Below are 27,432 nucleotides of genomic sequence, written 5' to 3' on the forward strand. Positions count from 1 at the left end.
TTTGTAATTCTGTGACGTATTCTGCTTTCCAACGTTGGCTAAATGTGTGAAAAATAACTTTCAGTCTTTCCCACCTGTTGATATATGACAATGATTTCATTGGGGGAATATTTGGTGACTCGGGGGAGCTGTTAGAGGAGCTCCTCGTAAAAAGTGACCTGGGGGTTACTATGTAACTCGTTTCGAAAGTTTGAACAGCTCGAAATTTGTATTCGATCCGAATTTATAGTCATACCATGTAAGAGTTTTGAATCGAGTGAAAAGTGCTGTCACTATTTCTTAACATTTTTGGCAGTACTTTCGAATTTTCTTTTTTTAAGTTTATAATTTTTTTCTTCTACGTCCACTTGTCTTTTTTTGTATTTAACTAAAGACTTTTAATTACTATTTACTTCTTCTAGAAGTAATATGGAAAAACTTGGTAATACCAAGAAACTTGCGTAGGTCGAAAACATTTTCAGGTTTTGGGAATTCTTTTATACATCGCGTCTTTTCTTCGCCTGGACTTATTCCATTCGAACTTATGATGTGTCCTAAGAAATTCACATTTTCTTTCATAAACGCACATTTAGATGGTCTTAGGGTTAAACCTTCATCTTTGATAGCCATCAAGAATTCCTTTAACACTAAAATTCCATCCTCAACCGTCTTGCTTGGTATTATTACCTCATCCACGTAGCTTACAATATTCTTACGATGGTCCAATTTTCTTATAATTTGCGTAATCATTTCTTGGAAAACCATTGACGCATTTGTCAGGCCAAATGGCATGACATTATATTCGTAAAGTCCTTCCGGGGTTATAAAGGCTGTGTATTTCTTGCATTCTTCTTTGATGGGTATTTGGCAATAGCCTGAGGTCATGTCCAGTGTGGTGAAATACCTATTTCCTGCTAACAACGATAACTGCTCCTCAACTACAGGCATCGAATATTGCTTTTTCATCGTTGCAGCATTTAATGCACGAAAGTCGGTACACGTACGACTTTCACCAACAAAACTGAGGCAGCATATGGGGAATTTCTTTGTTGAATAATTCCGCACCGTAAAAGCCTGTCTATGATGTCTGATAGCGTTTGTCGTTGACTAAACGGAACTTGATACCTTTTACCAACTATCGGTGTATCTGTGGATACAGATATTACCATGCTTGTACTTTTACAACGTCCAAATTCTTCCAAACTTTCTGCAAAACACTCCTTATGCTTCATAAGCAAATGATTCAAAACTTTTCTCTCTTCGTTACTGATGTTCTTGCCAATGTCAAATCTTGTCGTAGTTGCGTCTTCGACTTTCAGTACTCCAGACTCGATGGTCAATCTTATGGGGAATTACTTTGTTGAATAATTCCGCACCGTAAAAGCCTGTCTATGATGTCTGATAGCGTTTGTCGTTGACTAAACGGAACTTGATACCTCTTACCAACTATCGGTGTATCTGTGGATACAGATATTTCCATGCTTGTACTTTTACAACGTCCAAATTCTTCCAAACTTTCTGCAAAACACTCCTTATGCTTCATAAGCAAATGATTCAAAACTTTTCTCTCTTCGTTACTGATGTTCTTGCCAATGTCAAATCTTGTCGTAGTTGCGTCTTCGACTTTCAGTACTCCAGACTCGATGGTCAATCTTTTGTCGCTCTTGCAGAGGACATCTCTGTCCAACAAAATATATGGCATTAGCTCATCAGGAATCACAAATGACACAATAGATAGATCGTCAACGTTCCTTCTTCTTACAATAGCCAACATCGAATAGTAATATTCAATCAATGACTCACCTGAACTTCGTCGTCGAGCCATCAATTCACGATGAATGTCAGCAATACTCACTCGGCATGGGAAGTATCTCAAAAATACTCTAAATTCTTCCCAAGTCTCCGCTACAGGAAGTGCGTCTATCCACATCTTGGCGACTCCCTTCATTTTGTGATGCACTGCAAATATCGTAGTTTGATCAGACCAACCATGCATATGTCGCAATTTCTCAATCTTGTCAATAAATTGCATCGACGTGACCGTTTGCTTTATGGGATAAAAATCTGGTAACATAGCAATATAATCTTTCAAGCAACCCGATGTACCTAGTGTTGCTGTTCTTGGTGCTTTTGGTTCTCTATGACTTGTTTCCACCATTCTGCAAATTAGTACGGCTTGTCGTACCTCCACTTGCAGAATTTACCGTTCATTGCCGTACACTGTCTGCTAAAGACATAACAATTTGACGCAATTCATACATTTGCCTTTGCGTCGTATTGTCACCTGTCTCTGCTTCCTCAAACCCATGGAAATTCTCCTGTGACTCATCATCTTCAATTTCCACTTCATTGGTTCCATTCGTAGCCATTAGTGTAGCAATCTTTTCCGTTCTAATTCCAGTCAGTGGTAAACCTTTCCGCGTTAAAAGTTCATTCAATTGGACAACTTTCAATGTATATAGTAACTTTACTTTCATTCTTTAAAATCGAACCTTGTTGCTTCTAATCCATTTCTTAAACCATTTTTCCCTGCGTCTTGGTAATTTTTTTGGCTTGTTTCGTTTCTATGCCAAATCATGCGTGCCTCAGTTTTGAAACAGCCGTTGACTTGCCTGTGTTTTGATCTTGTGTTTCTCTTCTCCTTAAACACACCAATATAAACATACAATTCTGCTTTGAAATTCGCCTCTGAATTTCGCTTTGACAGACACATCAATACACACAGAACTCTGCTTTGAAATTCGCCTCTAAATTTCTTTTTTCAAAACACCAATATAAACACAAGACTGCACTTTAACTCGCCTATGAGTTGTGAAATTCACTTTTGAATTTTGCCTTGCTTGTGTCTATTGCTCTTTGACTCACACAAACGTTGTGAGTTTCTTGGCCTTATGTGTGTGTGCAGCTGTCACACATTTCCACTTCTTTGATTGTAGTCGTGTTCTCTCCTTTATGTCCACTTTGCACTTCGTATTCTCGTAACAAACCCGATTTTAATTATCAATAAGCCAATTTATTAACTTTCTTGTTCCGATCCCACTTCTGAATTTGTCAAAGATGATCCGTGTAGTTTAAATAGTTTTTATTGATATAAAATAAGTTTGTTAATACAAAGGAAATACAAAAATAAAGGAATTCATTAAAACACATCTTTCCGCTCGGCATCTCAGTGACAACTGTCAACTGTCGTTGACATATTCAACACGGGAATAACAACTAGCGAGTTTCCGAACTGCTGGAAACACGCTAAGATTCTACCTATACCAAAGAATGTAGATGGTATCGAACACCGTCCTATATCTATTCTGCCTTATCTTTCTAAGGCATTTGAAAGAATTATTTACATCCAAAAATCTGAGTATATGGAAACCCATAATCTACTGCATGACATACAATCGGGCTTCAGGCCAAAACACAGTTGTATCACAGCGTTGGTTGACGTTGCGGATGATATTTGTTAATCAATAGACGACGACCTCGTTACCTGTCTCACGTTATTGGATAACTCTAAAGCGTTCGACTGTGTGAGTCATGAAATCCTCTGCACGAAATTGAAGTATTTCTTTAATTTGCAACACTTATATCATCCTACTTGGGACAACGAACACAAACTGGTGCTTCAACTTCTAGACCGTTAACTGTCACTAAGGGTGTACCTCAAGAATCGATATTGGGCCCCTCCTATTTTGCCTTTACATAAATGAAAGTTGTCTGAAGTTTTCGAAAATTCATATTTATGCTGACGATGTGCAAATCTACCTGAGTTGTAAAAAATCTCAGTTGACAGATGGAATTAATAAATTAAATTTGGGTCGTCTTAACATACATGAATACAAAAAACAGTCTACATATCAATCCAAATAAATCTAAGTTAATAAAAGTCAGCAATCGTACCCACGTTGTTTCGACTGATCTTCCTATACAAATTGGTAACGATACCATAGAGAGAGTCGATAAATCAAAGAACTTGGGAATCATTTTTAATTCGTCAATAACCTGGAAGGACCATGTTTGCACATCTGCTGAAAAAAATCTTTGGAATGCTACGCACCCTTTATCAAACCCAATTTTTCACGCCACTGAAAATCCGCATACTGCTGGCAAAAACGTATTTAATTCGTATAATCCTTTATGACTGTGAATTGTTTGGTAGCGCCGATGCGTATAGTAAACGTCGCCTTGAAACAGCATACAATGCAATCTTTAGATATGTGTACGGTATCAAACGCATTGATAGTTGTGCTTCGTACACTAAATATCTTTATAGTGTATAATTTGCGCAACTGTTAAACATCAGAGCGTTAATTTTGCTGGGTTCAAAACTTGAACCCAAAAACAAACTGATTAATGGCATGAGAAACAAATTTCACCATGTTCGTAGTAGTCGAAAGTCCCTTACGAAAACCATGGTGGCAAGGATCCAATATCGAAGAAATGCCATGCGAGAAAACATCCGTCACCATCTTCTCAAAAACCTTCGGAATGGCACTCAATTTTGCTATCCACCTATAATTACTCACATCAAAGGGGCTCCCTGACTTATGAAGTGGTACGACAAAAGAACTCCTCCATCTTAGAGGGAAATAAATGAAATTCAATGAACTCAAATAACATCGACAATGGAGCAGAGAGACATTCGGAGCAAAACTTCAGAATTATCCCTGGAATCCCATTTGGACCACACCTGGTGGTCGCCCTAACCCCACGCAAATACCCAGGCACAGACTATCAAATAATGGAATTGCCACCCGATCAAGCGATCTAATAATATAGGGATATGAGCCATCACCATCATAAGTACTATTCCAATAAACAGATTCAAAATAGCCCGCGAATGGACTGGTCCCCATAAAAGTCAACACCATCCCTCCGGATCTTCGATGGCCTAGTCGAAGACCTACGTTTCATCCTAACAAAATCATAAAAAGACCTCGGGTTACAAAGAAGGTCACTTTTAACATTATCAATGTAACGAACATAGCACGCCCTTGATTCCATATTATAAATAGACCTAGCGACAGAGTTCCGATTTCTAGGGAAATCCACCTTGCGCCTAGGAACAGTGCGGGACACAAAACCGCCCAAAACTTTGTAGAAATTATCAATAGCCGCATCGAGATCGGACAACCGATCACACCTACATACAGAGCCCCAGCCAACAGCCGAAAGAAACGAATTCAACACATCGAAATTCGTCTTCTTAAAACATAGCGAAAATACCTCATCCCGAGCAGCAACCATTTGAGACCCATGAGCAACATCCAAGAGGGAAAGAGAGAAAGCAGGGTGATACCTGTCCTCGGAATGAGAAACAGGATCACATCTGGAAAAATCAAAACTATAAGGATCGCCTACAAAAACCAAATCAACACCATCAAGAACAATTCGCTCAGAGGGGAAGATGTTAAGGACACCAATTAGTACTCACCACCAATCCTTCTTTCTGAACACCAAATAACGACCACAAACAATCTCAGAATCATACACCGATGGCCTGAACCAAATCTCAGTCATAACCAGGGATCCGGAGCGGTCCATTTTTTTCGCTCCGCTCCGCTCCCGCTCCGGAGAAAAAAAAACCGCTCCGCTCCGAGAAAAAAAAAATCGCTCCGCTCCTCTTCGAGAAAATTATAGTACAAATATTGTATTATTTGTTCAATTGAGTTTTATTATACCCTGCTCCACACTGTGGAACAGGGTATTATAAGTTAGTGCATATGTTTGCAACACCCAGAAGGAGACGAGATAGACACATGGTGTCTTCGGCAAAAATGCTCAGGGTGGGCTCTTGAGTCGATATATTGATGTCCGTCTGTCCGTAAACACATATTTGTAATCAAAGTCTAGGTCGCAGTTTTAGTCCAATCGACTTCAAATTTGACACAAGTATGTGCTTTGGCTCAGAATTGATTTTGGAAGAAATCGGTTCAGATTTAGATATAGCTCCCATATATATATTTCGCCCGATATGGACTTATATGGCCCCAGAAGCCAGAGTTTTACCCTAATTTGCTTAAAATTTTGCAGAAGAAGAACAATTAGTCAAGTGTGCCAAATTTTATTGAAATCGGTTCAGATTTAGATATAGCTCCCATATATATCCTTCGCCCGATATGGACTAATACGGTCCCAGAAGCTAGAGTTTTATCCCAATTAGGTTGAAATTTTGCACTAGGGGTACAATTAGTAGTGTAGTCAAGTATGCCAAATTTTATTGAAATCGGTTCAGATTTAGATATAGCTCCCACATATAGCTTTCGGCCGATTAACACTCATATGACCACAGAGGCCAATTTTTAACTCCGATTTAGTTGAAATTTTCCACAGGGAGTAGAATTAGCATTGTAGCTATGCCTGCCAAATTTGGTTGAAATCGGTTCAGATGTAGATATTTCTCCCATATATAGCTTTCGCCCGATTTACACTCATATGACCACAGAGGCCAATTTTTAACTCCGATTTAGTTGAAATTTTGCACATGGAGTAGAATTATCATTGTAGCTCTGCGTGCCAAATTTGGTTTAAATCGGTTCAGATTTAGATACAGCTCTCATATATATGTTTTTCTGATTTCGACAAAAATGGTCAAAATACCAACATTTTCCTTGTAAAATCGCCACTGCTTAGTCGAAAAGTTGTAAAAATGACTCTAATTTTCCTAAACTTCTAATACATATATATCGAGCGATAAATCATTAATAAACGTTTGCGAAGTTTCCTTAAAATTGCTTCAGATTTAAATGTTTCCCATATTTTTTTACTAACATTGTGTTCCACCCTAGAGCATTAGCCGACTTAAATTTTGAGTCTATAGATTTTGTAGAAGTCTATCAAATTCTGTCCAGATCGAGTGATATTTAAATGTATATATTTGGGACAAACCTTTATATATAGCCCCCAACACATTTGACAGATGTGATATGGTATCGAAAATTTAGATCTACAAAGTGATGCAGTGTATAATATAGTCGGCCCCGCCCGACTTTAGACTTTCCTTACTTGTTTTATTTAGAAAAATCGGGTGGTACATATATGGGAGCTATAGCTAAATCTGAACCGATTTCGATGATTTTTTGCACATATAGTTAGTGCTATAGAAGATTACATTTAGCCAACTTTGAGTAAGATCGGTTGATAAATAAGGGTTTTATGACATAATTTGTCAAAATCGGGCGGGAGATGTGATATGGTATCGAAAATTTAGATCTACAAAGTGGTGCAGGGTATAATATAGTCGGCCCCGCCCGACTTTAAACTTTCCTTACTTGTTTTATTTAGAAAAATCGGGCGATACATATATATGGGACCTATATCTAAATCTGAACCGATTTCGATGACATTTTCAGACTTAAAGGGTGATACAAAAGATTATTTTGTGCTAAATTTGACGACGATCGGTTAGTAAAAAAGTGCAACGTGACCCCATTTGTCGAAATCGAGCAATACATATATATGGGAGCTATATCTAAATTTGATCCGATTTATTCCAAATTCAATAGCGTTCGTCCTTGTGCCCAAAAAAACTCCCTGCACCAAACTTCATCAAAATCGGTTAATAATTGCGACCGGAATCCTGTGAACAACAAATACATGGACAGACGGACGGACACCAAGCGCTAGATCGACTCAGGAGGTGATTCTGAGTCAATCGGTATATACTTTATTGGGACTAAAATCAATATTTCTGGTAGGCACATTTTTTGGCAGATCAAACTTATTATACCCTAACCACTATGTGGTTTAGGGTATAATGACTTTAAAACAATGTGTTGAAACATTTTATTAATTTTGAAGATTTTTTCAGAAATATTAAATCCATTTTGACTTCATTAAAACGAAATTTTCATTCATGTTAGGATACACATTTTTATGTCGAATCACTTAGCTATAAGGACAAACAGACTTCATTGAAAAGTTTAGAGACTTTTAGACAAGGAAAAAACTTTATTTCAGAGAAATACGTTTTCTATTCTAAGCAAAATTAGTATTCATATTTTACGCATGTGAAATATTTGGCCTCCCGACAATATTCTTTGCGGTGCACCATCTACTATTTAATATGTGATAGAAACCAAATTTATGAAAATGGACCAAATGCTGTTTGGTCCGACCATCGGACCAAATTTAAAAATTAGAAATTTTTTGGGCCAATTTTGGTCCGAACGGACCAAAGCGGCAACGCTGATTGGAATTGAAAGTCTATACACAGAGTAGAAGTAACTACTCTCCGAAAGTTTTTTTTGTTTTGCAACAGACGTAAAGAAGAGGTTTTGTTATATTTGTAATGTGTGTGTGTTTATGTTTGCAACAACCTCCATCGAAATCAGTCCGTGGTATACCTACGAATATTCTTACTCAGATCTAGTGTTACCTAATTTCGCTTTTTTCCCTTTTATTGCGAAAATACATTTTCGAACAGCGTTTTTAAGAAATGTTCGTCCTCAAAAAAGTAGATAACATGCAATAATACAAATCAAGTCAATGTGCGAAGAAAATTAAAATAAATGTATATGCGCACATTTTTCAACCGAAATGGAAACTATCCATAATTTTAATTAAATTTTCGAGAACCAATATCAGAAATAAGAGAATGCTAGGATATAGTACAATAGTAAAGCAAATATGAATGTCCTTACACTGCAAAAAAGAATTTTTCTTAATTATTAAAGTCACGTTGACCTTACCTCAAAAATTTTATCTTTCATGTTATGATACACACTTTTAAGTAAAATCACTTAATTATAAGGACATTACAACTTCATTCAAAAGTTTAGAGAAATGCGTCTTCCATGTTAAGCAAAATTTGCATTCTTATTCTAAGGACATGAAATCTTTGACTTCACGACAATATTTTTTTCAGTGTAGAAAACTAAAAAATTAAATATAAATAATATCATTTAATTGCATTTATTTGACGTTCATTACAAACATCTTTGTAGTAATACGGGATGAAATTGATCGAATGTACTGTTGTTACTTTTACAACTCATACTAGAGATATATTTTGACATTTGCCGTTTTTGAAAACAATTACTAAAAAACACGTTGTGTTTTCCCCAATTTACGTATGTACAAAAATACATATCGTACATTTTAAACGTTTACTCACACTACGCTAAGTACTAGCTATATTTGAAATTACCTACACAGTGTAATTTCAAAGTTACACATTTCATTCAAGTAATATTTTATTCGGAGCGGAGCGGTTTTTCATTTGGAAACCGCTCCCGCTCCGCTCCGGATTTTAGAAATGCCGCTCCCGCTCCGGCAAAAAAAGGGCTTGCTCCGCTCCGCTCCGGATCCCTGGTCATAACCAAAACCGCAAACTCAAAATCAAAACTATCAGTATACAGCTTCGATAATTTCGTATTCTGACATTCTGATAAACAATAGAAAAAGAGGCACTCAGTGTTTTGGAGATGGATGAGACCTGCTAGGTAATCTAGCTAAGGTATCCGACCGATCAACATTGCCCTAGGAGACCAAAAATCACGATTACACAGCGTATCGAAGAAATCAGCATCAACAATACTCTTAAATAAAGTCCTATTCTCAGAGAACTGAGACTTCAACCTAATGGTTCTAAAATCACCCGACCCTAGACCTAATATAACAATCAACGTCCTCAACCGTCGTTTCCGGGGAAAACGAGAAACAAAACTACCCTCTTTGAAACAGCCATATTGAGTTTCCTCCAGCTTTTCCCCTTCGGTTGAAGCTGAGTGCAATCCGACAAAGTAGGTGTCGCGAAGTTTATGAGAGCCTGCGTGGACTGGTCAGCTACAATACTTGGAACAGGATGACAAGCAATAGGAGCAGTCACAGCCGGCACAACCTTCCGGCGTACCGGAAACACAAGGCATCGCATCTTTCGTACGCCTGGAATTAATACTTTTTAGTTTACGTTAAAATTAAATTTATAAATTGTTTTTGTAAAATATTTAGGTTAGGTTATATGACAGCCCGATGTATCAGGCACACTTAGGCTACTCAGTTGTGATACCACAGAGTTGTTACATTTTCATTCTCCAAACCATAATATGTTATATGTACTTAGACGATCAATGCCAGAAAAATATTCCGATAAAAGGATGCTAAGTCCACTTAGATGAACAATGCAAATAGCTTTGTTCATTCTAAAGTGGTCTAAGTTATTTTTAGCCATGTTCTATTATCACTATTTGGAATTCGTACATTCGAAAAAATCTACAATAAATATGATTTTAACACCGAAAAAATGAATTTTTATCTTAGTGTATAAATATAACCATAGCGATAGGCGGTAGGCGAAACATTTTTGCCGCAACGGCAAATACAATAAGCTTGACGGCGAATAATTCCCTTTTTCACGTTTCCTAGCGTTTTTGTTGTCAATACAGCATGCTTTGACAATATTAAACAATGAAGTTGAATAAAAACATACAATGGCTTGTTATTTGTTGAGTTATTTCAAGAAAAAATAATCTACACGTGTCCAGGCAACAGCAATTCCTAGTGGTGAGTTAAAAAAATTGATAAGCGATGGCAACACTATACCAGTTTTCGCCAAGGAGTTAGAATAAGTTTTAATTTAGCGACACGCCGCTAGCCGTCACGGTGTTCCGTCGCGGATTTTGGGCTTCCCATAAGAAATACACGTAAATAAGTGTTCGCCTACCGCCTATCGCTATGGTTATATTTACACACTTATACGGGTGTTGAGAAATTCCTAATAAACTTTGAACTCGTTTCCGGTAAAATTTACTTTTTAGGCTTAACGTACTCTGGAATGAAGACATCTAAGAACAAATAATAATTTAAACTCTTTTTCATTTCAGTGCGCCGGGAGCTTGCAATGTAATTCTGTGCCAAAAGCAGATATTGCCAAAATATTTCCCTTAGTGACTGAATTGTTTTCAAAAACGCTGATGACTGAAGCCCACGAAAAAGTTTTGTGCAAATGCCTTGATACTTTTGCAATTTGGTCGGCAGATTTCACGGATGATTTTAATACTATCGTGTGCAATATACTTAAACAAGGCCTTGAGCTAAAAACAACTACGCAGTCTGTAAGACTGTCATATTTAAGATGGTTTTTGGCGTCTATAAGCAAAAAGAAAATTGCTTTGGAAGATCAATTAGCCAAAAATTTTTTACAAATTTTTGACAAATGTGTACAAAATCCGTCTCAAATGGCTCTAGTTTCTGAAGGGATATACGCCGCATGTATTCTTCTACAAGCAGAAGAAACAAAAAACAACGAAATTTTCTCCGGATTTTGGAGTAATATTTTGGACTTAAACAAATCAATATTTTTTGTGGACCGATTCGTTTTGTCTTCATCACCTGATGTATTATGCTGCACAGTTTTAGTAGCCCACCGCCTTTTAACAAATCATTACAAAAGTATAAGGGGTAACAGCGATATATTACTCAAAGTAATAGTCTCATCTATCCTTTCGAACTGTTCCAAAGTAAGGCAGCATGTTAATATTTTGCTAGATGAACTTGCCATTTCTGAGCAGAACATTCAGTTTGCTAAATTAATCATCAGGGAATTAGAAAATAACTTAACAATATTTGAAAAAAATGCGGAAGCAAGCGAAGGGGAGGCACTAGCCAAGTCAGTAATAAGAAGTATTCGAATAATTTGTAATATATCCAAACTTCCTATGGATGAAGCCGAGGGATTATCCCTACAGTTAATAACTATTTGTCACCATCCTTTGCTAAAATATGAAGAACCTAATTTATGGGAAGATTTGCTTAAATTTCTGTTCAAGATCGAGCCAAAAACGTTTATTTCATCAAACGCAATGAAACTATTCGACATCATCATAGAAAAATTTACTCCAAGTTCATTGTTTGAAAACGTAATTGAAACACTAGTGCGAATTAGTCCTGAAACGTTTTTAACACTTCTAATAACAAAAGTGACAACCGACTTAGTTGAACCAGGACTTACTAATATATCTGATGATGAATACTTCACATACTTAACACCTGAGGGAGAGTTATACGACAAGAGTGTAATACCTAATAATGATGAAATATATTCCACAACAGGATTGAAAAGGGAAAATAAAGCGTACAGTTATAAAGAGCAAATTGAAGAACTCCATTTAAAAAGGGAAATAGAAGAAAAAAAACGGAAAGAAGGTAGAGGAAAACCAATTAAATTGACAATGAAACAACAAGATGCCATAAAAGCACAAACTGAAAAGGAATCGCTTATTAGAATCCGCCTTACTGATCTTTATCATAAATTAATATGCTCTATTAAAATGATAGAATCGTCAATCAAAGGAAATGCGAAACAAGTTTCACTCCATTTTGCAAAACTTCTTCCTGTTATTCTAGATGCAATGAAATCTCCTCTATGTGCCGAACAACTAGTAAATCTTTATCTTAATCTGAATAAAGCATGTTTTGGTAACACAAAGTTAGGGGAACAAATTGCAATAACAACTATACGACTCTGTAAACCGCGGTGCGATCTAAGTACTAGCTGGTCCGATCAAGATTTGTCTGCAGATGTTTCCGATACCTTGAATGCGCTTAAAACATTCACCTTGGACATTCAACATGCATTAAATTGTTCGGAATTTACGTTCGCATTTCATTTTATCCAACGAGCGTTTTTGGAAGTATATATTGCGAACAATGAAGACCTGCAGATTACTGCGATCAAAATTATTGATTTGCATGCACAAGTGCGTGGACTTACCTCTTTAGGCGATTTAAACGACTTTAATCATCCTAAGTACATGCCTATTAATGAAATGTTTCGTTTTTTATTATGTCTCGTACGTAAAAACAGTGGATTAATTCGAAACCAAGCGGTTGTCGCATTGCTTGAAGTCGCAAGATGCAGTTCAGGTAGCATTAATTGCGGAACGGCAACGGCGAATGAAATAGAAATATTTCTGAATGCGCTGGAGGACAATATGGAATATGTTAGAGACGCTGCGTTACGAGTGTTGCTTGTATTATACAAAGCGATAGAGAGTGAATGCAATAAAGATGAGCTCTTCTCAATGCATATGCAGATATGTATTTGGATTTCAAAATTTGATGTCTCCTCAGATAATCGACTACTTGCCGAAAAACTTTGGGATATACTCAATTTAGATGTTCCTGAGTATAGCCAAATTCTTCCTTATGTTATTCATCCCGAAATTTGCATTCAAAAGTCTGCTGCTGATTCTTTGGTACCATTACTACGAAAAAATCCTGCTGATGCAAAGGGAGTTTTAAAAACCCTTCTAAAAACGTACAACGAAAAACTTACGAAAATCCCGCCAAAATTGGATCAGTTTGATCGTGAGATTGAACCTGCAGTTGATCAATGGCAATCTAGAAGAGGCGTTGCTATAGCTATTTCGAAATCAGCACCATTTTTTTCAATTGAAGACGTGAATCATGTGATTCAGTTCATGGTTTCTGCCGGTCTCGGGGATAGGGATGAAATTGTACACAAGGAAATGCTCGCAACAGCTCTATCAATCGTTGATATTCACGGAAAGGATACAATAATGAATTTGTTGCCAGTTTTTGAAGATTTTCTTGATAAGGCACCAAAGTCGGAGAGCTTCGATAATATAAGACAAGCAGTAGTTATTTTAATGGGTTCCCTTGCACGTCATTTAGATAAGGATGATCCAAGAATAGAACCAATAGTTAGAAGGCTATTATCAGCATTATCAACACCATCACAGCAAGTACAAGAAGCTGTATCTAATTGTCTACCACATTTAATGCCATCCGTAAAAGATGAAGCTGCATCAATGATAAAGAGACTTTTACAATTGTTAGTTAAATCGGAGAAATACGGCGAGCGTAGAGGTGCAGCCTATGGTATAGCCGGCATAGTTAAGGGTTTAGGCATCCTATCACTAAAACAATTTGATATCATGACGAAGCTAACAGGATATATACAGGAAAAGAAAAATTACAAGTCCAGAGAAGGAGCTCTCTTTGCATTCGAAATCCTATGCACTACGCTTGGACGACTTTTTGAACCTTATATAGTGCATGTATTACCCCACTTGCTACAATGCTTTGGTGATTCTTCCCAATACGTTCGACAGGCTGCAGACGATACAGCGAAAATAGTAATGGCTAAATTATCAGCACATGGTGTAAAGTTGGTACTTCCGTCACTACTCGAAGCATTAGACGAAGATTCATGGAGAACGAAGACGGCATCAGTTGAACTCTTGGGTGCTATGGCTTACTGCGCCCCGAAACAGCTATCATCGTGCCTACCTTCTATAGTTCCAAAATTAATTGAAGTCTTGGGAGATTCCCACACAAAAGTTCAAGAAGCTGGTGCGGACGCTCTTAAGGTTATAGGATCAGTTATTAAAAACCCTGAAATCCAAGCCATAGTTCCAATTTTGTTGAAAGCCCTTGAAGACCCCTCAAGAAATACCTCAGCTTGTCTTCAAAGTTTATTACAAACCAAATTTGTTCATTTTATTGACGCCCCTTCTCTGGCATTAATTATGCCAGTTGTGCAAAGAGCTTTTATGGATCGCTCAACAGAAACACGCAAAATGTCTGCTCAAATTATTGGAAACATGTATTCTTTAACCGATCAGAAAGATTTAACTCCGTATCTTCCAAATATAATACCTGGTCTTAAAATGTCGTTATTGGATCCAGTACCAGAAGTTAGAGGGGTGTCTGCACGCGCATTAGGTGCTATGGTTAGGGGTATGGGTGAATCGTCGTTTGAAGATCTTCTTCCTTGGTTAATGCAAACTCTAACATCCGAATCCAGTAGCGTGGACCGGAGTGGTGCAGCGCAGGGCCTTTCAGAGGTTGTTGGAGGTCTCGGGGTGGAAAAATTGCACAAGCTTATGCCCGAAATCATCGCTACTGCTGATAGAAATGATATTGCCCCTCACGTCAAAGATGGTTACATAATGATGTTCATTTATATGCCAAATAGCTTTCCACAAGATTTCACGCCTTATATAGGCCAAATTATTAATCCTATACTTAAAGCTTTAGCTGACGAAAATGAATATGTACGCGACACCGCATTAAAGGCCGGGCAACGTATAGTCAACCTATACGCAGAGACAGCCGTAACTTTGTTACTTCCCGAGCTTGAAAAAGGTTTGTTCGATGATAATTGGCGCATTAGATTTAGTTCTGTACAGCTTTTGGGAGATTTATTGTACCGCATATCAGGGGTTTCTGGAAAAATGACAACGGAAACTGCGAGTGAAGACGATAACTTTGGAACTGAACAATCACATTCCGCAATTATACGATTTCTGGGGAACGAGAGACGTAATAGAGTTCTTTCTGGACTGTACATGGGTCGCAGCGATGTTTCACTAATGGTGCGACAAGCAGCACTTCATGTTTGGAAAGTAGTAGTAACAAACACCCCAAGAACTTTAAGAGAAATTCTCCCAACCTTGTTTGGATTATTATTAGGATGTTTGGCCAGTACTAGCTATGATAAGCGTCAAGTAGCTGCTCGAACACTTGGAGATTTAGTAAGAAAACTTGGGGAACGTGTATTACCAGAAATAATACCCATTCTAGAAAATGGACTAAATTCTGAGCAGGCAGACCAACGTCAAGGAGTATGTATTGGACTCTCTGAAATAATGGCATCGACATCGAAAGAAATGGTTCTATCTTTCGTCAACAGTTTAGTTCCCACTGTAAGAAAAGCTTTGTCGGATCCCTTACCAGAAGTGCGCGTGGCAGCGGCAAAGACATTTGATTCACTTCATTCGACTGTTGGTTCTAAAGCATTAGATGACATTCTACCATCAATGCTAGAAAGTCTTTCTGATCCCAATCCTGAATTAGCAGAATGGACCTTAGACGGACTACGGCAAGTAATGACAATAAAATCACGTGTTGTACTCCCATATCTTGTGCCCCAATTGACTTCACAACCAGTTAATACCAAAGCCCTTTCTATTCTGGTTTCTGTAGCAGGTGAAGCACTCACTAAGTACTTACCAAAAATTCTTTATGCTTTATTGCAAGCTCTCTCAGAAGCACAAGGAGGGCCAAATGAAATTCAAGAATTAGAGTATTGCCAGACTGTTGTGCTATCTGTAAGCGACGATGTGGGAATTCGCACCATTATGGATACTTTAATGTCCTCTGCGAAATCTGACAACTTAGCCACACGGAAATCTTCTGCTAGCTTGTTATCGGCATTTTGTATACACACTCCTGGGAACTATGCTCAATATGTTCCCCAACTGCTTCGGTGCCTTCTTCGATTACTAGCAGACGAAGATAGAGATATTCTGCAGCGATCTTGGGAAGCTCTAAATGCTGTAGTAAAAGGACTGGACTCTGCCCAGCAAATTGCTCATGTATCAGATGTGAGACAAGCGGTGCGTTTCGCAGCTAGTGATTCCAACGATTCTGAACTGCCTGGATTTTGTTTACCTAAGGGAATTGCTCCTTTACTACCAATTTTTCGTGAAGCAATTCTTAATGGTCTTCCAGAAGAAAAAGAAAATGCAGCACAAGGATTGGGCGAAATTATTATTTTAACCAGTGCCCAATCACTGCAACCTTCTGTTGTCCATATTACAGGTCCGTTGATCCGCATTTTGGGTGATAGATTCAATGCTGGGGTCAAGGCATCTGTTTTGGAAACGTTGGCAATTCTTCTTCACAAAGTTGGCGCTATGTTAAAACAATTTTTACCACAACTACAAACAACTTTCTTGAAAGCGCTAAATGACCAAAATCGTGTTGTTCGTATAAAAGCTGGTAATGCACTATCGGAACTTGTGGTGATACATACAAGGGCTGACCCCCTTTTCAACGAAATACACAATAGTCTTAAAGTTTGTGATGATACAGCCATGCGAGAAACGATGCTACACGCTCTTCGTAGTGTTATTAGTCCTGCTGGTAATAAAATGTCCGAAAATGTTAAAAAACAAGTTTGTGCTACTTTAATTGGCTTACTTGGGAACCAAGAGGATATTACACGAAGCGCCGCAGGTGGTTGTCTTGGAGCATTGCTAAAATATTTGGAAGAACATAAAGTAAAGGAACTTATAGTTAATAATATGCTAATGGACGATTGTGACGATTCTATAGCCAAACATGGATGTACAGTGTTCTTATTTGTTGCTCTGAAAGAAAGTGCTGAAGTGGTTTTAAATTCTGGATATGGAGAAGACGTTTTGCAATATTTAATAATTCTTATTTCATCGGAAAAGACTTCAATCGCTGGCAATGGTATACGAGGGGCTACGTATTTAATTGAGCATTGCTTAGAAAACCAGAAACCTATACCGTCACAGCTTATTTATTCATTTTCGAGGGCAATGAACCATACAAGCAACGAAGTAAAACAATTGGTGGCCAAAAGCTGCAATCATATAGCAAAGTCATTTGATTATAATAGTTTTCCACATGAATTGATAAAATATTTCATTCCCATGCTTGTGAATGGAACCAAGGAGAAAAACGGATACGTGAAGTCAAACTCTGAAATAGCGTTAATATCCATGTTACATTTAAGAGATGATGAAACGGTCTACAATAATGTTTGTCAACTTCTGGATACAGGTGCGCGAGACTCTTTGTCAGAAGTTGTTAGCAAAGTTCTTCGCAAAGCAGCAGTACAACCAATTGGAAAACCCGAAGAACTGGACGATACAATTTTAATTTAAAAAAGTATATATATAAATAAATAAATATATATCTACATTTACATTGCTGCTCTAATAAAAACAAATAAAATTTATTTATTTATTTTATTTATTTATTTAATCAACCAACGCCCTTCTGGACAACATGTTGATAGAATTCAATCAATAGAGCTCTAGTATTCCAAATAAAAACTTAACCTTATAATTAAAACGAAACTAAAAAAAACTTAAAATTAAAATCCTAACGCACAACACTTTATACATAGTAAACAAGAAATTAAAACGTATTGAGTTTGAAATTGTCAGAGATGGTAAATATTTGCATCATAGAGTAGATAAATAATTTAACAAATTCCTTTTAAATGTAAAAGGAGTAATAGAGAAATTTTTAAGATGGTGAGGTAGGTGAATATGGTTGGTGAATAAGTAGTTTTCTTTAATATTTTTAGGCTCCAACAATCCTTGATACATTGGAATTGAATCACATTCTATATATAAAAAAGATAACAATAACAGTGCTGTTTTCTTTTAGCACTTGATGCAACATTTGTATGGGCTATCCAGAACATCGCTGCACTGGTGTTCTATCCAGAATATCTCATCAGTGCAAGTCGCGTCGGTGTTGCCAGATAACATTTTGATAAAGCGGCTCTTTTTATTGTGAATAATTTATCGAATCCCAATAAACACAGGATGAGCGTTTTTCAATTGCAACAACTTTTCAGTTTGAGGGTAAATATAATTTTCAACATAAATTCAACTTGACTTGAAATAGCTCATCTTCAATACATCTTCAAATTGTTTGCGAATTACTTCCAATTTGCCAAAATGTTGACGAAATCTTTGAAAAGGTGTTGAAGATAATATGAGAAAACTTTGACAAAACACTACCCTAAAATGCAACGAAAAAACCATGTGGTTTTCAATACTTATTTGTGCAACGAAGTTCGTGGTCAATTGCAAGAAATAAAAAATGGAACATTTTAGACAAATAAGCAAATAGTTTATAAAAATAGGTAAGTGAAAATAAAAAATGAAATAAAACTTTAAGGAAGTCACTAAATGTATATCTCTTTGCAGAAAACTAAAATTATGGATTCTACGTTCTTGAAAACATTAAAAAGCTGACCGATGAAAAAATGGTGGACAATTAACTGGAACTGCTTCAAATAGTTTATAATAATTGGTACGTCAATATGAAAAATTAAATCAACACTTTAGAGAAGTCACTAAATTTAAATCTCTTTGCAGAAAACCAAAATCTTTGGATGCTACATTCTTGCAAACATTAAGAAGCTGACCAATGAAAAATGAGTGGCTTATCGACAAGAAAAAGTTTCCAGAAACATTACAAGTGCAACCAATTAAAATTGTTATAAACAACAAATTGTTGAAATCAACAACTTCTGGATGAAAATGGGCATCACATCGTCAGTTTAATTCATATGCTATTATCAGTTTAAAATGGATATTTTGTGAATTCCTTCTGCTGGAAATCAATTCTAACACGCGGTCCAGTACGTTCCTAATTTCAAATTGCCCGCTTGTTAATAAATCTTAATGCTGTTTTATGACACCAAAAGGAATGAAATCGAATTATCAATGCAAAAGTGTTTACTAATAATGTTTAAGATATTTAAAGTTTTGTTGTTTGTTTTTTTCTTATTTATTGATATAAGATTTGTTGAATAAGATTATTATTTATCAATTGGTATTGTAGTGTATTATGTAGTGTAGTGTATTATTACATATTTTATTTTGATGAAAATGAATAAATTATACAAAATTCATAGAATTTTGGCTTTGACTTTCAATTTGAAGTGGGGATATTATTCATACAAATTTAGGTTGAAAAGTATTTGCAACGATGTTAATTTTGAATTGGACTCGCATCGAAAATTGTTTGACAAATTATTGAGTAGCGATGCATTTCAATTTGAGGATAACACTTGAGATATTATTGCTAATGTGTTGAATTTCACTGTTGAGGGTAATGTCTGTTTTTTGTTGAGAACGCGATTTTCTCAACAATTTCTCAACTTGAATATTACCCTAATCCTTTGAAAAATTGTTGAAATTTGGCATTTTTCAAACGTTTCCCAATAAACACAAACGTTTGAAAAATGCTAAATTTCAACAAATTTTCAAACATTTTTTCAAAGGATTAGGGTAATATTCAAGTTGAGAAATTGTTGAGAAAATCGCGTTCTCAACAAAAAACAGACATTACCCTCAACAGTGAAATTCAACACATTAGCAATAATATCTCAAGAGTTATCCTCAAACTGAAATGCTTCGCTACTCAATAATTTGTCAAACAATTTTCGATGCGAGTCAAATTCAAAATTAACATCGTTGCAAATACTTTTCAACCTAAATTTGTATGAATGATATACCCACTTCAAATTGAAAGTCAAAGCCAAAATTCTATGAATTTTGTATAATTTATTCATTTTCATCAAAATAAAATATATAATACACTACATAATACACTACAATACCAATTGATAAATAATAATCTTATTAAACAATAAGAACAAAAAAAAAAAAAAACAAACAACAAAACTTTAAATATCTTAAACATTATTAGTAAACACTTTTGCATTGATAATTCGATTTCCTTCCTTTTGGTGTCGTAAAACAGCATTAAAATTTATTAACATGTGGGCAATTTCAAATTAGGAACGTACTGGACCGCGTGTTAGAATTGATTTCCAGCACAGGGATTCACAAAATATCCATTTTAAATTGATAGTAGCATATGAATTAAACTGACGATGTGATGCACATTTTCATCCAGAAGTTGTTGATTTCAACAATTTGTTATTTTTAACAATTTTAATAGGTTGCACTTGTAATGTTTGTGGAAACTTTTTCTTGTCGATAAGCCACTCATTTTTCATTGGTCAGCTTCTTAATGTTTGCAAGAATGTAGCATCCAAAGATGTTAGTTTTCTGCAAAGAGATTTAAATTTAGTGACTTCTCTAAAGTGTTGATTTAGTTTTTCATATTGACGTACCAATTATTATAAACTATTTGAAGCAGTTCCAGTTAATTGTCCACCATTTTTTCATCGGTCAGCTTTTTAATGTTTTCAAGAACGTAGAATCCATAATTTTAGTTTTCTGCAAAGAGATATACATTTAGTGACTTCCTTAAAGTTTTATTTCATTTTTTATTTTCACTTACCTATTTTTATAAACTATTTGGTTATTTGTCTAAAATTTTCCATTTTTTATTTCTTGCAATTGACCACTAACTTCGTTGCACAAATAAGTATTGAAAACCACATGGTTTTTTCGTTGCATTTTAGGGTAGTGTTTTGTCAAAGTTTTCTCATATTATCTTCAACCCCTTTTCAAAGATTTCGTCAACATTTTGGCAAATTGGAAGTAATTCGCAAACAATTTGAAGATGTATTGAATATGAGCTGTTTCAAGTCAAGTTGAATTTATGTTGATAATTATAGTTACCCTCAAACTGAAAAGTTGTTGCATTTGAAAAACGCTCATCCTGTGTTTATTGGGTTGTTTTTATTGGGTAGTCACAATAAATTGCTATTGTGAATCGAAGAAGCGTCACTTTATCAAAATACAATCTGGCAACAATCAATGTCAACTACAGTCGACTCCGCTTTACTGAAACGTTAAAAATGCAGCCATTTAATTTCAGTTATCCGAAGTTTTTGCTAAAGCGGACTACGGATAACTGAAAAAAACTTCCAGTAATGCGAACTTCGGATAACTGAAAAAGTTTCAGTAAAGCGGACTCCGTATAACTGGAAAAAAATCCACTCAATTTCAGTTAACCGAACTTATGACCAATGCTATGTACATAAAATAATAAAAACAAGGTGTTTGATTCCGTGTGTGTGCCATCTACAATTTTACCTTTCAGTTGATTTTATTTACAGAGTGATTTAAACTGTTTTGAAAGTGCCATCTTCACTTGAAATAAAGCGTTCTCAATACGGAGAAGAAAATGTACTCTCTCTCAATAGCGAGAATGTGGCATTTTCAGTAAAGCGAAGCAGTGTTGCCAATTTGGTGCTTTTAGCACCAAATTTAGTGCTTTTTGATTTCTAAAAAGCACCAAATTGCCTTTTTGGTGGCTTTTCAAAAAAAGCACCAACTTGGTGCTTTCTGGCATTTTCATTTAGTGCTTTTGGTGCTTTTTTTATTTTGAACAGTATTAAGTAATTGATACACAAATTTTGATTTGACTTTCAAGAGCTGAAGAAACTCAAATTTATTGCCAAATATAGAATTCGATTGTTATGAAGTTGGTATTGATTAATTTTTAATTAATATTGTTATTTAGGGTATTCTGTAGGAAAGTCGAACGATGAGTGCCGAATTTTTGAATTTGGTAAAGATTTCATTAAAAACGTTTGTATTAAATTCACAACTGAAATAAGCATATATCCATATATTAATATTTTGAAAGTTGGAAAACATCACTGATCAAAATGAATTGGACGAAAGCATTAAAACTGATCAAGGTCTAGTATACACCTTGAATTGCGTTTCATAATGGTGAGTACTAAGTTTGAGTTTTGCCGCAAAAGTGAAAACTATATCAGTAAAAAAGGCATAAAATTATGCATATTTGCTGCAAATTTTATTATAACTTGATGGGGTATAGCCAAAAGCAAATTTTCACAAAGTTTGTATTCCTTAAAATGAATTATTAAAGAAAAGTAATTGTGAAAAAATGACTATTTGAGCAGCTAAACTCGATCTTAATACCCACCTTAACTTCATAAAATTCAATTCACAAAAGTTCTATAATACATCTTCGGAAGTTTTTTTTTTTTTTTTTTTTTTTTTTTTTTTTTTTTTTTTAGTAGAGCATTTAATTTGTGTTGGAAGGTGGTATGTTAGAATTTATAATATATTTTTGGTGCTTTTTGGCCTTGGGGAGTTGGCAACACTGAAGCGAAGTCATACTAATGTGACGAAACTCATTTGAACACAAAAAACTTTTCAGTAATCCGATTTTTTCAGTTAAGCGGAGTTTCACTAAAGCGGAGTAATTTAAATGAAATGGACAGAAAAAACAACTGGGGAATGCGATCGATTTCAGTTATCCGAGGTTTTTCAGTAAAGCGCATTGCGCTAAAGCGGAGTCGACTGTATACGATTTATCGTCTAAATATACCTTAATTAATTAAAAAATGTCGATGCAAGTGAAAAAATGCTTTTTGTCTGTTGTAAATATATCAATATGGAGCATTTCTACCACATACATGATATCAGGGTCGCACCGATTTCCTGCTTAGTGGGGTGCCTATTCCTTGGTGCAAATTCTGCATGAAGCTACTATCTCCTTTGTCATTCTTGTCATTTTCGGAAAGTAGTAGTCGGAAAGAATCTGTTTTACATTTTCTTGTGCGGCTCTACGAACACGGTTATGCTCTGCCACGGCTATTTCTCTTTGGTCATTCTCACCAAATATGCCTTATACCATGTTCGGACAATACCAAAATTTTGTAGCTGGGAAGTGTCTAACCAGCTCATGTTGGAGACATGCAAGGGTCGGTGCTTGGTGCATTCAGACAAATGGTAATCGGCAAAATTCATATTTGCTATTTCCGACAGAGAAACCGGATTTCTCACTGTCTTCTCGGACAACGAAATTTGGTGAAAGCCTAATATTAAGTCAAGCGTTGTAAAATACCTCTCTTTTCCAAGGTTCGCCAGAATCATGACCTCTGGGATGGGATATTAATAAGCGAAAGTTAGTTAAAATCAATAACAAGACGTTTTTAACGTTACCTTGCTCATCCCTGCCCTTCTTATCAACAACCCAAATAGAGTTGTTTTACGGGGACCTAGATGGCCTTATAATGCCGTGTTTTAACAGCTCCATTATTTCTGAGTTTACGAAATCCGCTACGCCCATAGGATATAATTTGGAATACACAGAATCGCTACACTGGTAGAATAAAGGCGGTAAGTGACCATTACCGTTTGGTATTAATAGATTGGTTCACGTTACCTTTCAATTTTGATACCACTTTATATCAAATCGTTTACATCCTTTATACTTCAGAAGATGGGAAATTGGCTTGCGTCATACCAAATGTTGCATTGACGGAGCTAAAAAATGAAATGAAAAACTTAAATTTGTGAATAGAACAATGTTAAATTTTGAGCAATAAATTAAAAATTGTATTTTCCCGGGGCAAATTGCAGAATTGTCGTCTTCCAACGTCGAAATTAAACAAAAAGATTTGCAGGAAAAAGACAGAAAAGTCGAGACAAATTAGTGATATGGAAAAAAAGGATAAATCGTTTGGAACAGAAAGCTATAGACAAAAACATTGAAATAAACAATGTAATTGATTTAACTATAGAACCATTTGATGTCATACAAGATTGCTAGTTCGTTTGTTATTGGAATTAGCAAGGCAGATATAAACAATGCGAAAAGAATTAAGGGAAAAAACAAAGTGATCATAGAGTTCTCAAACATGGATATGAAAAGAGAAATAATGAGCAAACTAAAGGGACATGGAGTAAATGTAAATGTTCTCAACATAGAAAATAATATAGAAGGAAATTCGTACATGTATGTAAATGACGAGCTGCAAATATTGGTTAGGTTAGGTTAAAGTGGCAGCCCGATTAAGATTCAGGCTCACTTAGACTATTCAGTCCATTGTGATACCACATTAACTAAAAGTACCTATTACACATGGGCACTTCTAGTTTTAACCGCTGAACCTTCTTGATTATTTTCTTTGTTGAACCAACCAGATTGTTCCAAAAACATTAGCAGACTGCTTCAATTAACGTTTTCCAGATCCGCCAGTAATTGGAAGCTATATGGTCCTAAAAGTTGCACAAAATGCAGGACACTCACACAAGAGGTGTTTAATTGATTCCTTTTTCTCCGCATCATGACAGCTCATACAATAGTCATTATACTTCGCGCCTATAGTTTTTGCCAAATCGCCTATCAGGCAGCGACCCGTTATAGCATATATCAGGAGTGATATCTGACGTCTCGAGAACACTAGCATATCTAGTGTGCGGTTTAAGTTTAAATGGGGCCATATTTGTTTGGTGTCGTTACAGCCCTTGCAATTCTCCCATCGAACATTTGCCATCATAACAGCCTTCTCATGCAGCATGAGCTTGCAGGTAGCCAGGGCATACCACAGATTCTAGTTCCCCTGGAATATTTAAGGTAGTCCCTAGCCTTGCCAACTCATCCGCTTCGCAGTTCCCCGGTATGTTCCTATGGACAGACACCCATATTAGGTGAATATTGTACTGCTCAGCTATCTCGTTGAGAGATTTGCGGCAGTCGATGGCCGTTTTCGAGTTGAGGAACACAAAGTCCAAGGATTTTATTGCAGGTTGACTGTCTGAGTATATATTAATGCCCACATTTTTTGGAACATTACTTCTCAGCCAATTCGCCACCTCTCTTATTGCTAATATTTCAGCCTGAAAAACACTACAGTGATTAGGTAATCTTTTCACTATACGAAGTTCCAGATCATTAGAATATACTCCGAAACCCAATTGTCCATCCAATTTGGAGCCATCAGTGTAGAAATCTATATATTCTTTATTCCCCGGGGTCTGTGTGCACCACGTGGAAAAGTGGACTCGCCAAAGTGTAATCCACTACGGTAGGCACCTCTGGCATTATTTTGAGGACCAAACTGTGACCGTAACTTTTTTCCGACCACAGCGATAGCTCGCGCAACCGCACATCCGTTTTTGCAGCTGACTGTTTGGCCACAATGTCTAAAGGCAATAGATGCAGCATGACATTAAGGGAATTTGTTCCTGTCTTGCTGAATGCGCCTGAGATACACAAACACGCCATACGCTGAACTTTGTCTAAACTTGTTGGCTGGTGAAGTGCCGGCCACCAGACTACAACACCATATAGCATTATAGATCTAACCACTGCCGTGTATAGCCAATTCACAATTTTTGGTTTTAGTCCCCACTTTTTTCCTATTGCCTTTTTGCACGAGTACAAAGCTACCGTTGCTTTTCTCTCCCTTTCTTCAATATTAAGCTTAAAGTTCAGCTTCCTGTCCAAAATAACGCCAAGGTATCATCAAAGGGAATTTCAATACCCCCTAAGGAAATGGGCCTAACCGTGGGAGTTTTGCGATCTTTGCAGTACATGACTAGTTCTGTCTTTGCAGGATTTACTCCAAGACCATTGTGTTTCGCCTATTTCTCAGTCATCCGGAGGGTCCTCTGAATAATATCTCTGATTGTGGATGGGAATTTTCCCCTGACTGCTAGAGCCACATCATCTGCGTATGCCACCACTTTTATCCTTTCTTTTTCTAGGGTAACCAGAAGGTTATTTATAGCAACATTCCAAAGAAGAGGTGATAGAACTCCTCCGTGGGGAGTGCCTGTGTTCACATACCTTTGTATGTTTGCATGTCCTAGTGTGGCTGAAATACGTCTCTTCATTAGCAGTTCGTCTAACAGCCTAAGTATACGTGGATCAACATTCAGAGTTGTCAGTCCATTTAATATCGAGCTCGGATGGACATTATTGAACGCCCCTTCGACGTCTAGAAACCCCACGATTGTGTATTCTTTGACAGATAGTGAGCTTTCAATAAAGCTGACTAGTTCATGCAATGCGGTCTCAGTAGACCTGCCCTTCGAGAACAAACTTGAATCGATGCTGGTTCTAAGATAAATATCTATCATCCTCTCCAGAGTCTTAAGTAGGAATGAGGATAAGCTGATTGGTCGGAAATCCTTCGCCCTCGAGTGAGAGGCTTTTCCCGATTTATGCTTAGTACTAAGTTCGTTTCTGCGAAAAACGAATATCTTCATCTATCTCCGTGAATAGGGTCTCAAACCCAGGGATGTTAACTTATTTATGCGAAATATTATTTGTATAAATATGTGTTTGAAAATGTTCAAAGCAAAGATTTCGCATTTATTCGGCGCAAACGTTTTTTGTATGGAGTATAACAGTTTTTCATGCGAAAATGTGATCTTAGTACTAGGCTTTTGGTATGAAAACGACTTTTGTTTGCCTCCACTTTCCTGGGATATATGATAAGTTGATACAACCTTTATATATCGCCGACAACCAGGGGATAATTTTGTCAGTCACTGCTTGTAACTCCGCCGGAGTAATTCCATCAGGTCCGGGGGATTTGAATGGCCCAAAGCTATTTAACGCCCATCTTATTCTAGATTCCGATACAATTTCCTCAACAGGAAACGACCGCTGAGCCACTGCGGCACCGCCAGGACCTGGTTCAACCGTCTGATTTCCAGGAAAATGTGTGTCCAATAGTACCTCCAGCGTCTCCTCACTGGACGTTGTCCAATTGCCCTCCGATGTTTTAATGAAACCTGGAGCGGAGTTCGTGAATGCTAGCACCTTCCGTAGTCTGGAAGCCTCGGACGTATTCTCAATGCTGCTGCAGTAATCATTCCAAGAGTTATGCTGAGCCTTTCTCAGTTCTCGCTTGTATCCTCTCAGATTCTTCTTGTAAGCGTCCCAATCCTCAGGGGCTCTGGTGGACTTTGCCTTGTTAAAGAGCTTCCTGCAGGATTTCCTCATATTACTTAATTCCGTAATTCATAAAATTGAATAAAAAATTAGACATCAAAATAACTCGACAATTAATTTATAATAAAGCAACTAAAAGTAGTTCCACACTTTTCCCAGCAAAAAATTGTGAGTTCTAAAGGCACAACTTTAAAAGCATCTCCAAAAATGTCCTCAATTAGTTTAACTACACAGGAAGTTTTTTTACTTAATCTTTTCATATTTTAATGTGTAATTTTTTGTTTTCTTTTTTTT

At 36.5% G+C, this 27,432-nt stretch overlaps 1 protein-coding gene and 1 long non-coding RNA gene across 3 annotated transcripts in view; one reads left to right on the plus strand and one right to left on the minus strand.

Moving 5' to 3' along the window:
- The window catches only part of l(3)80Fj (lethal (3) 80Fj), a 71,184-nt gene extending 53,474 nt beyond the window's left edge, over window positions 1-17,710 (plus strand). For both annotated transcript variants that reach the window (XM_075291084.1, XM_075291085.1), the window contains exon 4: window positions 10,797-17,710. In XM_075291084.1, coding sequence (XP_075147199.1) covers window positions 10,797-17,636 — 6,840 coding nt within the window. In that variant the 3' untranslated portion in view covers window positions 17,637-17,710. The remainder of the gene's footprint in view (window positions 1-10,796) is intronic.
- Window positions 17,711-20,236: 2,526 nt separating this feature from the next.
- LOC142239912 (uncharacterized) lies at window positions 20,237-20,872 on the minus strand. The gene is made up of 3 exons (XR_012723137.1): window positions 20,806-20,872; window positions 20,636-20,741; window positions 20,237-20,570 (listed from the first exon to the last, which is right to left on the minus strand). It is a non-coding gene; the product is annotated as an uncharacterized LOC142239912 (long non-coding RNA).
- Window positions 20,873-27,432: the final 6,560 nt, after the last annotated feature.

The sequence above is a fragment of the Haematobia irritans genome, chromosome 1, assembly GCF_050003625.1.
Source record: "Haematobia irritans isolate KBUSLIRL chromosome 1, ASM5000362v1, whole genome shotgun sequence".
Taxonomy (NCBI): domain Eukaryota; kingdom Metazoa; phylum Arthropoda; class Insecta; order Diptera; family Muscidae; genus Haematobia; species Haematobia irritans.